This window comes from Prionailurus viverrinus, chromosome F2 (assembly GCF_022837055.1).
Source record: "Prionailurus viverrinus isolate Anna chromosome F2, UM_Priviv_1.0, whole genome shotgun sequence".
NCBI classification, from domain to species: Eukaryota; Metazoa; Chordata; class Mammalia; order Carnivora; family Felidae; genus Prionailurus; species Prionailurus viverrinus.
In genome coordinates, this window is record NC_062578.1 from 83,222,005 (window position 1) to 83,234,298 (window position 12,294).

The following is a 12,294-nucleotide window of genomic DNA, read 5'->3' on the forward strand; positions in this document are numbered from 1 at the left end:
GTCCTGCACCCGCGGAGGTCACGCGGCCACCGCTTTCCTCCCTGCCCTGAGAGGCCTTGGCAGGGGGCCCTCTTAGGGACACCAGGACACTGTTGAATGTCTCCGACACGGAATCGGAAAGCGTGGTCTTGGCGGGCGGCGTGACCGGACCGAGGGCCCCCGGCCCCGGCGTGCGGCGATGGTGAAACAGAGCGTGTCGTAGCGTGAGCGCAGAGGGCAAGACGGGAGGGCGCCGGCTCCTGACCTGGGTCGTCTCGGGAGGGAGGGGAACGGCCTTCTCTGGGTTGGAGGGACGTGTGCTGGCGAAGCCAAGGGGAACAGGTGAGAGGAGACCCTCTGCAAACGAAACGGGGCTGCTGCTGTGGAGGCCTCCCGGCAGCTCCGGCCCGGCGGCCCCCGGCTCGGGCGCGTGCCCGAGAGACGTGGAGACAGACGTCCCCGCGAAGACCGGCTCGTAGACGCTCACGGCAGCGTCGTGCTTAATGGCCAAATGAAGGAACCTGAATGTCTGTCGGTTAATAAACATAAATAAAACACATCCCACCCGTACGCTGAAATGCTACTCGGCAACCCGGAGGAGTGAAGTATGAAACACGCTCCGCGTGGATGAGCCTTGAAAACGTCGTGCCCCATGAAAGACAGCAGCCACCAGAGGCCACCTAGTGTGTGAGTCCGCAGGGCCGGGAGGGGGTCAGGGGCCGGGGCCGGGTGGTTAACGCACACGCAGCTTCTCTGGGGTGATGGCAGTGTCCTCGCGGGGCACGACCCTGTGTCCGTACGAGAGACCGCCGAGGGCTGGACCGCGTGGCGCGTCCTGGCTCGGCGGAGCCGTGAAGAGAGCGCACGGCGGGAGACCATGCCGTGAGGGGTGGACGCCAGCGTGGGGCACGGGCGCAGGGCCGGTGAAGGTGAGCCCTGGAGCTGCCCGGAAGGTGGAGGGCGCACGGGCCGTCGGAACGCAGACCCCCGGGCTGAGACCGGACGGAGCCGGCTCACCGGCACAGACCCCCAGCCCGCGGGCCCCCCGCGGCCGAGCACCGGGGCCTGCTGCCACGCTCACGAGTCGCACGGATCGGAGCCGTTCACGCGCCCCAGTGGGTTCCGGCCGCCGAGCAAAATCCGCAAGAGCAAGGAAAACGCTAGAGAGGACAGATAAACCCACGGAGACGATTAGAAACACCTCTGAGGAGACAAGTCGGGAAAAGAGCCAACATGCCGGAGAGGAGGCAGCGAAGTGAAGGAAGGAGGAGAAGCCGCCACGGTCCGGCTCGAAAACCCGCCCTGGGACGGACGCACGTGGGGAAGATCCACGGTTACGTTAGTGCCGGAGGGCGGGAACGTTACGTGCACGAGCGAGGCGTGTGTCCAGGCCGGGAGCCCAGGGGAAGGGGGAGCGCCGCTGGCCTTGGCCGCTTCAGCAGTGAACGCGGACGGGAAGGGCCCACAGATGTTCCTGCATCGGTGGGAGCCAGGCCCCGGCCCAGCCGGTGTGGAAAACACCTCCTTCCTGCCAGAGCCCTGGGGCCGGGGTTAGGGACACTCTCTACCCTGGCAGCTGGGGGGGGGGGGAGGGGGGAGAGGGCGGGCAGTGGGAGCAGGATCCACTTGCTGCACCCACAGTTGTGAAGCGAGTGTCATCGTGCTGACAAGCCTTTTGAGAAACGGTAGTAAGGACACCGGTCCCCATGGCCGGGTAGGGACCGCTGGCCTGCCCCACTCCAGGCACGTGGCCTCCCACATTTCCTAACATCCGAGTTACGCATCTCTTGTGCCCCGCACGCTTGCAAGACTCTACCACACGAGCAGGCGTGGGCCTGGCCTGGAAGGTTCCAGGTCGGAGCCAAGACCTGTACCTCTCTGCTCCTCCTGCTGCCCGGCCGTCGGGTGGGCTCCTCGGCCGGCTCCGCCCGGGCACCTGGGAGGTGGCCGAGTGCACAGGCGGCTGGCTGTCCCTGTCCAGGGACTGTGTCCCTGCCGCCGTCTGTCTGCTGTCGTCTTGGACTCTGGTGTCTTCCCGCTGCGCAGCCGGGGCAGTAGGCGATCCCCGTGGTGGGGCCTGGCACCCCTTTCCCAAGAGCCCTGGGCACCCGCAGTGACAAGCCCGTGCCCAGAAGAGGGCCCGCTTGCCGCGTCGGGGCCTGGGCTGTGCTCTGGCTGCCCCTTCTTGCGCTGGATGGCCCCTCTCACTTCTGGGATGACAGCAGCCTGCCAGCCGCGGTCCAAGAGCGAGCGTCCCCTTCCTGGTCCTCGCTGTCGCAGCCCACCGCTTACCTTGCCTTTGCTGGGCGAGGGCGGCCGCGCGCTGCCTCCAGGGGCCCGGGGCGTGCGTCCCCACGTGGGGGGCGTGCGGGGCCATCGCAGCTGCCGGCCTCTGTGCTCTGTGTGTCACGCGAACGCTGCCCGTGCGCACCCTGGCACGCGCTCCGCTCTGGTGGCCTCCCACGTGGAATCTGGGTCCCCGCACCGGGACGTGGCATCTCTCTCCGTGGTGGCCGGCGGTGATCCCGTGGGATTCCCGCCCCCACCCCCCCCACCCCCCCCCCCCCGTGACCCTGGCTGGGGGGCTCACAGCTGGCGGCTCTGATGGCACCGGAACGCCTCCTGGGGTGGGTGTGCCCAGGGCCTGACCCCCGCCCCCCCCCGCCCCACAGGTGCCCGAGATCGTGAGTGTTCTGCGCTCGAAGCTGCAGGAGACCCGAGAGGAGCACGTCCTGCAGGCCGCACAGCACAGCGTGTACCTCCTGGCGTCCCAGCACTGCGCGGCCGTGGTGTCCAGCCTCCTGGGCGGCCCCCTGCCCTTTGACAGGTACCCTGCGCCTGCCGGCCCTTGGGCTGGATGGGGTCCCGGCCGCCTGGGCCGCAAGCCGAGGTCAGCCCAGACTCGGCACTCGAGGGTCCCGTCTGCCCCGCGTGGCGCCCCGGCACCCCTGGCCCCTTCCCGCGTTCTCTGTCCCCGCTTCTCTTCTGCAGGGCGCCTGTCGCCATCCCCAGCCCCCCACCCCGTGCACCCCCACTCACACCCCCAGCGCCCGAGTTTCCGCCCACGAGCCTCACAGGAGAGCGTCTCTCCCGGCCGAGGACCATGCCCTGGTCCTGCCTTTGCCGTGCGCAGGGCTGGGAGTGGTCTCGGACCCCGGCGCGGTGGGTACCGTCTGCCCGCCGTCGGGCGCCGCCATTCTCCCTGACGCGTGTCCGCTCTGGGGGTGTGCCGCTGGGCGGGGGTGAGCGCACGGTCACGGCCCCTCCTCCCCCGGGAGTGCCTTCTGCATTTCCATCCCGTCCCCGCCAACCTTTCCTCGTCCATCTGTCCTTACAGCGTAAGTGGCCGCATCTCCCCACCGACGCGGTGGGACGGGACGGCAGCCTCAGCGGGGACCCCTCTTTGCCGCTCCTCTTCTGTCCTGATCGTCTTTCTTGTGTCTTGTGGCCGACGGGCTCTTTTTATAGATTGGTCTTCCCCTGAATTAGTTTGGAAGTTGTCAGCCCTCTTTCTGTTCTAGTGGTTGCCCTGAGAGTGACCCCGTGTGCGCAGAGCCTGGCTCACGACTGCCTCCCTTCGGGCAGCCCGGGCCTTTGCCCCCCCCCACCCCCCCACCCCCCCCCCCCGCACGTCCTCACCTACAGGACAGGGTAGGGTCGCGTGTTGCCCGCCGTCAGTGCCCCTGCTGGGTCTGCTCACGCACCTGCCACCTGCTTCTCGCTGAAGAGCACACAGTGTCCACACCACTGGCTGCAGCGTCCCGTGCCCGCAGGCGGCCATCCCCCAGGCGGCCCCCGCCCGGCCCTTCTCGAAACCCGAAGGTCGCCGCTGTCTGACTGCTATCGTCAGACAGGCATTTTGCCTGATCTTGAACTCAAGCAGAATCAGTGTAAGCAGAGTCGTATGGAATTTTCTCCTGGCTTCCTCGGGGTAGCGCGCCGCTGCTCGTTGTCACGCTGCGCTGCGGCCGCGGGCGACACGCCGGCCGCGTCCAGGAGCCGGACGGTCCTGGCGCGGGGGGCCAAATGTGACCCGCCGCCTGTTTTTGTACGGCTGGCGAGCCAAGAATGAATTTTAAACTTACAAACGGTTAGAAACAAATTTTTTTAAAGAGTATCTCACGATGTGTGAAAATCACACGGGATTAAAATTTGCCCACACGCGAAGTATTCTCGGAACGTGGCACACCCATTCGCCTCCGCGTTGGTGTCTGTGTCGGAAGCGTGCCGTGCCCTGCCCTGGATGCAGGTGGACGGGGCTGCCCAGCGGCGAAGCCCCGTGCCTCCCCGGTGTCCCTCTCTCCTGGTGGCATCTTGGCCCCTCGCTTTCCTTCACCTGAAGTAGGTCCTCCAGACTGCGGGGGGCGAGCTCTTTACTGGCCATCGGAAGACACGTTCCTCCGGCCGCCCTCCGGGGATATTACTTTGGTCGGGTCGGCGTTTGGGTTGGGCCGGTCTCCCGTGCCGAGAGGGGGCGCGTGGCTGTTCTCTGGCTCCCACGGGACTCACTAGTGCTGTCGTTCTGAAGGGAGCCCGCCGGCTTTTCTCCGCTGCGCACGGGCCGGGCACTTGTCACTGGTGTCCTGCCTGTTGCCGGCAGGGGCCCGCGGCCTGCTTTCCTTCATCCTCGTGCGTTCTGAACACTTGCCAGCCTCTCTCCACCCTGTGCTTCTGGGACAGCCTGTCACCCCACCCCTCACGTCTCTGGTTCTGGTCTCTGAATTTCCACTGTGGTCTTTCTTGTGCTGACTTCGGGTGACTTCTTCCCGTGACCTTCCGCTTGTCCCACGTCACCCCTGCTCTGCTCAGGCTGGCGCCAGTTGCCTCTGCAGGGCGCAGCGTCCCGTGTGTCGTTTCCGAAGGGCCGTGGGTTCTCTTTCAGAGTTGCTTATCGAGGGGCACCTCGGGGCGGAGGGGGGGGCCTCCGTGGGTCAAGTGACCGACTCTTGGTTTTGGCTCAGGTCGTGAACTCACGGTTTGTGAGTTCGAGTCTCGCGTTGGGCTCTGCTGACGCTGCAGAGCCTGCCGGGGGTTCTGTCCGCCCCTCTGCCCTGCTCTCTCTCCAAATAAGTTTTAAAAGTTGCTTATCGAGTTTTGGAGTTTCCGGTTCCCATTCGGTGCTTGAGGTCTGTCGTTTCGGTCTGTGAGCGTATTAAGAGCTGTAGCTTCTGCGGGGTCTCGCCCCCGAGGCCGAATGAGGCTGTCTCCTGCAGGAAAGCCTCCTGTTTGCTTCTGGCGGCTCCCAGGGGACTTCAGGGCCTCTGTTCAGGCCGAGACTTTTCTCCCTGCCCTTTATTGCCAGTGCTGCTCACCGGGGTCGGGGGACGGGGTGGGTTCGTTTGGATGCGAGGTCAGGGCACCGCCTGCCCGGAGCGGAGCCCTTGGAGTCTTGTGGGTGCATCTGGGGTGTGGAGCCGAGCCGGCGGTGGCCTGGAGGTGACTGTCCTTCTGCCCTGCGGCAGCCACACCTGCACCCTGTGGCGGGCGCTGGCCCTGGAGCCCAGCCTCACCACACAGGTCCTGGGGCTGCTCCTGGAGAAGATGAGCAGGGACGTCCCGTTCAAGGAGACCCGGGCCTTCCTGCTAAGCAGCTCTCCTGGCCGCGAGGCCACGCTGCTGCCCCTTGCGGTGAGTGGGGCCCCGGGGCTGATGCGCATTGCCCCCTTCTGCCTGCTCCCTGCGTGGTGAGGGGGCCGGGTGAGGGGCCGCGCTGCCCCTGGCGGGAGGAGGACCCCACAGGGGGCCTGGGTGCCACCCCTCAGGCACCTGGCAGCTAATGGGGGCGCCGGAGCCAGGCCAGCTCGGAGCCCAGGCTCGTAAAGGCCCCACAGGTGTTGGTCCCCGAGGGAAACCGCTCCGTTTCATCCTGCGGAAAAAAGCAAGCCTGGCTTGGCAACATTTCCAGCAGCAAAAGCAGCTGTGAGAATTTCCTCCTCCTCCCGCTATGGAAGCAAGGGCAGATGGTCGGAGGCCTGTCCCCAAGGGGGTCACGCTGCCCCCGTGCCTGCCTCCTGCCCCGGGGGCCTCCCGCTCCACCCCCCCCACCCCCCCCCCCGCCCGCCCCAGGACCGAGACCTCTCAGCCCGGCGGGGGCTTCGGGCTGGTGTGGTTCTGGGGTGCAGAGCCCAGCCTTCACCGTCGCCAGCCCCGTTAGAAAGGGCTCCGGCGGGAGGGCTGAGCCTGAAGCGGCCCCTGTCCGCAGGCCACGTGTGCCCTGCACGAGGTCCTGAGCGCCCTGGAGTCTGGGCCCGCGGTGCTCGAGCTGTACCCACAGCTGTTTGCCGCGCTCCTGCTGCGGGTCAGCTGCACCCTGGGCGTCCTGCTGCCCCGGAGCCTGCAGGCCAAGGAGAGGAGGAGCGTGGGCTCGGCCGTGGCCCCCAGGAGCCTCGAGCCCTGCAGGTAACCGGCTCCTCCTCTGCCGCCACAGCACCACTGTGTGCCTGGCGTCTGGCGGGGGCATATGGGATGGGAAGGGCGGGCACCACACTGGGGCCCCGACTCAGACTCAGGAGCTTCAGACTCAGGAGCTAGTGTGTGCCTGGGGAGCTGGGACCCCCCCCCCCCCCCCCGCCGCCCGCCGCCCCCCGCCCCAGGGATGATGTTCCAGGCTACGCTGTCCACCCTGGCGGTGCGGTTTCCTCGGGCTGCGTCTGGGACAGGCACCGTGGGAGAGGCGGCCCCAAGTCTGTGGGGTGGTGCCGTCCTCAGGGTGGCCCCGCAGGGGCTGTGTGGGGACACTCAGGTGGGCCCAGAGTAGCACCGCCTTTCGGGAGGTGGGGCTACAGGGAGTATTCGGGGTGCACGTGGGGCCTGGGCTGAGCCCCCACCCCCACCCCCGTGTCTGCAGCCTCGGTGCTCAGCCCTGGGTCCCTGCTCCTTCTGCGCCAGAGCCGCTTCTTCAGGCAGAAAGCGTGCAGTGGCCTCGCCGCCTCTCCCCAGGGCCCCTTACAGGGGTCAGATCCCCAGCCCCGCGGGGAGGGCTCAGCACCAGCCCCCACACCACTGGCCTGTGCAGGCACCTTCCCTGTCTGCTCTTTTCGGGGGTACGGGCCCTGGTGGTCTGCCAAGTGGGCCCTGGGGCGGGAGAGCGGGACAGGCAGGGTGGAGCTGCTTGAGGGAGGTGGTGGGCGGAGGGCTTCAACAGCTCCGGCGTCGGTCCCTGGGCCCACCATAGTGGCACTTCGGAGCCCAATCGACGGCCCCGGGGCCACGGGGCAAAGGGAGGAAGCTGATACGCCAGGGCCTGCAGACCTCCCCACCCGTTCCAGGCACGTTCCAGTGCCCCATGGTGGGGACAGACGGGGGCAGCGTCAGTACGCCCCGCCCTGCTGCCGGAGCTCTGGGAGGGGCCGCATGCCGGAGCCCGGAGCCCAGAGCCCGGAGCCCGGAGCCCGCCCGGCTCTGCGCAGACCCAGCAGAAAATGCAAATGCGCTGGCAGACACCGCCGGGACTGCACGCCACGGCTCGCGAGCCCTCAGCGGGGTCCCTGGGCTGCCACCCCCTGAGCTGAGACGTGCGCAGAGCCAGGCGCAGGTAGAGGAGGCCCGTCAGGCCACGGGACGGGCCGCATCCGTAAGAGCTCCGGGCAGCGGGGTGGACGAGCCAGGGAGGCGCCTTCTCAGCCAAACCTGCATCTCCCCACTTTAGATTGGCCGTAGCCAAAAATCGCCCTAAACGAGCCGTCTTGGTCAAAGGCAGGCCACCTGGTGGATGCCCCTACCTCGGTTGCTGGCCGTGTCAGGTCAAGCGTCCACCCTGGGCCGGGAAGCTCCCAGGGCCGGCGGTGCGGGGCCACACGCATCTGCAGGCCGGTGTGAGGCCTGGAGCGAGAGGTGGCCACTCGCAGGGGCGAGGTCAACACCGGGCCGGGGCTGCTATGGCCTGAAGGCTCCCCACGTGGGGTTCCGAGAGCCCCGACGAGCTCTCTTCGGGCCTCGGCCTTTGGTGTGAGGTTCTCCCGGGTGCCAGACCGATGCTGCTCCCCACCCCCCAACCCCCCACCCCCGACCCGGGACCATGGGCCGTGCCCCTGCGGCCTGCCCGCCGCCAGCCCCGCGTGCCCCAGCTGGGCCCCGTGGGCGCAGCCCCCACCAACCGGGGAGACAGGAGAGCCAAGTGCCTGCAGGGCTGTGGGGGCAGGCACAGCAGCAGGCTCAGCCCGGCCCAGCCCCGCCCTGGCCGAGTTTCTAGAGGGAGCCGGGCACATCCTGGCTCCCAGGTGGGAGGCCCCTCCTCACTGGCACAGAGCCCCATCTGTGGCCCCCTCCTTGGGCTCCGGGGTGTCCCAGGGTGGGTGTGGCTGTGCGCACGCGAAAGCAGGGGACTTAGGTGCAGGAACAGAGCCTGATTCTCAGGGTGTCTGGCATGTCTGAGGCCAGACACGTCTGTGGTGCAGCCACAGCCCCAGGCCTTTGGAGACCCTGCTCCGCCCTGCCCACCGACACTGGGTTTCCCAGGCACTCATCCGAAGGCTCCGTGCTGCCCAGGCAAGAAGAGTCAGACGCCGATCTGTCTTTTGGGTTCATTTTTGTTAACGATTTTTCTTTTTCTTCTTGTCTTAGTTTAATTAATGAGGGTCTTTAAAGCAAGGGACAAAAGCTGTTGGTTGTTACCCTAAAAGTGCCGGAGGGCCCTGCCTGCTTCCAGAGGGTCTTGGGGAAGCTGCTCATCGTGGGGGATGGGTGGCCAGATGTCTCAGCAGCTTGAGACCAGAGAGGAGGGGAGGCTGCTCCCCAAGAGCACAGGTCTGTGCGTATGGTACGGAGCAAAGGGACACACGGGGCCTCTGCCGCCCTCACCCCGCCCCCCAAACCCACCCCCGCGTGTCCCGCAGCTGCGCGGTGGATGCTCTGCAGGCTATGCTGCTCCGGGGGGGTAATGAGGACGTGGTGCGGCGTGTGGAGCTGGAGGGGGGCTGGCAGCTGCTCAGGACCTCGGCAGGACACGAGGAGGGGGTCACCCGGCTGGCCAGGTAAGGGGGCCGTGCCCCTGCACACAGGCTCCAGCACCGCTGAGGCACAGTAGGCCAGGCTCTCTGACAGCAGATATTTAGGGGCATCTGGGAGCCAGTGAGCCCAGCTTGGGGCCTCTGCCACGTGTGTGGAAGCGGAGAGGCCACCAACGCAGCTCTGAGCTTCTGGCCACGTTGACAGTCTCGGGGTGGGGGGCAGCGGGAAGGCCCCTCTACGGAGGCCTGGTGAGGTGGGCTAGGATACTAGGGAGGGAGGATATTCAGGGTTCAGCACCTGGGGCGAGGGCCTTAAGGGCCGGGGCCCTTGACCAAGCGGGCTGGGAGGTGGGGGCAACCCCTTGGGTCCACGTTGGCTTGGGTGGCTTCGGAGCAGCCCGAGGTCCCAGCACCTGTGCTATGTGGCCTCCTTCCACAGCGCCATGGCCAAGTGTGCAGGCCCCCGGCTGCCCCTGGTGATGAAGGCGCTCGTGTGCACACAGAGCAGTGTGTATGAGATCCAGAGGGTCACCTCCACAGCGTTCCTGGCCGAGGTACTTGTCACTTGTTCCGATCTGCCGAGGGCCTGGGAGGGTGGGGAAGGAAGCCCCCTCCACACAGGCAGGCACCGGCCTCCCCAGCCAGGGCCATCGCCCAGTTCCCGCTTGGCGCTGCTGGGTCCAGAGGCCGCCGGGCCAGGCCTGGTGACAATCCCACTCTGTTCAGTGGAGGCCTCGGCTGTGCGGTCTGTGCTGGGCCCTCAGGGGGGACGCACCAGCAGCCACAAGGCCCGAGGCTCCCTTGGATGCCCCCTTGTGGCCGACAATGCCAAGACTTGCCCAAAGGCCACGGCATTGGGAGCTGGGGTGTGGCCGGGGTCAGGAACTGGAGAGAACCAAGGGAGGCCCTGAGTCGGCCTCTGCCACGTCCACTCCTCGTGCGTGTGAGCTGCCCGGTGGCGGGGAGCAGGCGCCGCTGCGGAGGCAGCCCGGACCGGCCGGGGTGGGGCGAGCCCTGGGGGTGGGGGAGGGGGCTTGGGGAGGGTCAGTGGCAGGTGGTCACAGCACCTCTGCCTTCAGCTGCTCAACAGCAACGTGGTGAACGACCTGATGCTTCTGGAGTCGCTGCTGGACAACCTGGCGGCGCGGCAGAAGGACACGAGCGCCAGCGTGCGGCGGCTGGTGCTGCGAGGCCTGGCCAACATCGCCTCCAGCTCCCCGGAGAAGGTGAGTGGGCAGGGCAGTCACCGCCCCCCCCCCTCCCCCCAGTCCCCGCTGCCCTGCCTGTGGCTTAGGGACAGAAGAGCTGCGGTGGGCAGGGAGACCCAGACAGACACCGTGTGGGCAGCGGGGACCTTCAGGGAGGTGGCCCACTGAGCAGCACAGTGGGGGCGAGCCTGCGGGGTGGGGAGCCGGGTCCCCCTGGCCCCGTGACAGCGGAGCGTGGGGCACCCCCAGGTGCAGGCCCACGGCCCCCAGCTCCTGACAGCCATGATCGGCGGGCTGGACGACAGGGACGACCCTCACAGCCTGGTGGCCCTGGAGGCCATGGTGGGCCTGGCAAGGCTCCTGGAGCTGGTGAAGCGCCAGGACCTGCGCTCCGTGCTGCTGCACGTTGCCATCCGGATCCGGCCCTTCTTCGACAGCGTAGGCCGGGCAGGGTGCAGGGGCTCCGACAGGCCGGTCGGCCTCCCCCCACCCCTGCCAGGCGGCCTGGAGCCTGCTCCCCGGGCCCCCGTGGGCCGTGGCACCCCCACCTCCACCCCACCCCTAGAGCTCAGGGCTGGTCTCAGCCTGGAGCTGCTCCCCATGCCAGCCTGTCTCGGTCAGTCCCCAGGCGCCCGTGCCACAGGGACACGGAGGGTGGCCCAGGGAGGGGGCCCGAAGCCCGGCGCTGGCTGACACCTGCCCTCCCGCCCCGCCCCACCCCACCCCCCACCAGGAGAAGACGGAGCTCCGCTCTGCGTCCATCCGCCTCTTCGGGCACCTCAACCAGGTGTGCCACGGGGGCTGTGAAGACGTCTTCCTGGAGCAGGTTGTTGCTGGGCTGGTGCCCCTGCTGCTGCACCTGCAGGATCCCCAAGCCCCTGTGACCAACGTGAGTCACCGGCGGGGACGAGCGAGCCGGGCCCCACTCACGGGTCAGGGACTCAAGTTCACGCCCTGCAGGCCTGCAGGTTCGCCCTGCGCCTGTGCGGCCCCAACCTGCAGCATGAAGAGCTGGCGGCCGTCTTCCAGAAGCACCTACAGGAGGGCCGGGGCCTGCACTTCGGGGAGTTCCTCAACGCCACCTGCAAGCTCCTGGTGAGGGTGGGGCGCACTGGGTACCGGGGAGGGGGCCGGGGGCCCGGGACCGAGACCGAAGGCCTTCTGTGCAGATGTACCACTTCCCGGAACTGCTGGGCCGCCTGGCGGCCACCAGCCTCTTCTACTTCAAGAGCAGCTGGGAGGACGTCCGTGCTGCCGCCCCCATGCTCATGGGTGAGCCCTGCCCCACCGTCCCCTTCTACCTGTGTGAGCCCCTGCCCTACCCTGACCCTGCCCTGCCCTTGCCGCAGGGTTCCTGGTGCTGCACGCGGAGCCGGAGCACCAGCCACAGGTGGACCTGGAGCAGATCACGGCAGGTGAGCCCCGCCCCCCCAACCTGTTGGCTGCTGAGCCCCGACCCGGCCCCGCCCCCCCCAACCTGCCGCCTGGAAGGGGCCTCCCTGACCTGTGGGCACCAGGGGACTAAGTGATTTTCCTGGATTTCAAGGATTTTTCCCCTGTCACTGGTGACCTCATCGTCTCTAGTAATTCACGGAAACTTCTTAACTGTTCCAAAAGAGCTTAAAAAACACTAAAAAAGGAAAAACTATCTTTCCGTTGGCTCCCAGGCGCTCCCGGCAGAGGCCTGTCTTAGGAGGGCGGTGGGCGGGTGGCCCCCCGCACAGGGCGGGGGTGCACCATGGGGTCCTGGCCCCCCAGGCTCCAGGCACCGGGAAGGGGGCGGGGCCGGGACACCCTGATAGTGGCTCCCCGTCCCCCAGCGCTGCAGCTTCTGCTCAAGGACCCAGCCCCCCTGGTGCGCGCGAAGGCTGCCGAGACCCTGGGACGCCTGGTCAAGTTCGCCTGAGGCTCCCGCGGCAGTGCCAGCCCGGGTCTGCGCCTGAACCCCCCACGATGGGGCCCTGAGGAGCTCCCTGCTACCAAGGGTCCAACCCCTGCCATTCCAGACAAGGCCCCTGGAGGCCGGGAGGGCAGGCAAGCTGCTGTAACCCCTGGTTTCCAATAAAGCCATCCGCTCCTCAGCAGCTGGCGTAGGCGTGCCAGGACGTAGCCTGCCCTTGTGGGGTGGGTCAGTGGGGTGCCCCTGCGCACCAGGCGAA

At 67.7% G+C, this 12,294-nt stretch overlaps 1 protein-coding gene across 10 annotated transcripts in view; it reads left to right on the forward strand.

The window, feature by feature from the left end:
- Nucleotides 1–12,216, forward strand: part of MROH1 (maestro heat like repeat family member 1) — a 63,969-nt gene extending 51,753 nt beyond the window's left edge. For 7 of the 10 annotated variants that reach the window (XM_047842495.1, XM_047842496.1, XM_047842494.1 and 4 more), the window contains 12 exons: nt 2,652–2,806; nt 5,442–5,607; nt 6,182–6,378; nt 8,814–8,951; nt 9,367–9,481; nt 10,007–10,153; nt 10,385–10,573; nt 10,869–11,024; nt 11,096–11,230; nt 11,305–11,407; nt 11,485–11,550; nt 11,938–12,216. In XM_047842495.1, coding sequence (XP_047698451.1) covers nt 2,652–2,806; nt 5,442–5,607; nt 6,182–6,378; nt 8,814–8,951; nt 9,367–9,481; nt 10,007–10,153; nt 10,385–10,573; nt 10,869–11,024; nt 11,096–11,230; nt 11,305–11,407; nt 11,485–11,550; nt 11,938–12,041 — 1,671 coding nt within the window. In that variant the 3' untranslated portion in view covers nt 12,042–12,216. The remainder of the gene's footprint in view (nt 1–2,651; nt 2,807–5,441; nt 5,608–6,181; nt 6,379–8,813; nt 8,952–9,366; nt 9,482–10,006; nt 10,154–10,384; nt 10,574–10,868; nt 11,025–11,095; nt 11,231–11,304; nt 11,408–11,484; nt 11,551–11,937) is intronic. The other 3 variants (XM_047842498.1, XM_047842502.1, XM_047842503.1) reach the window with 1 other exon arrangement.
- Nucleotides 12,217–12,294: the final 78 nt, after the last annotated feature.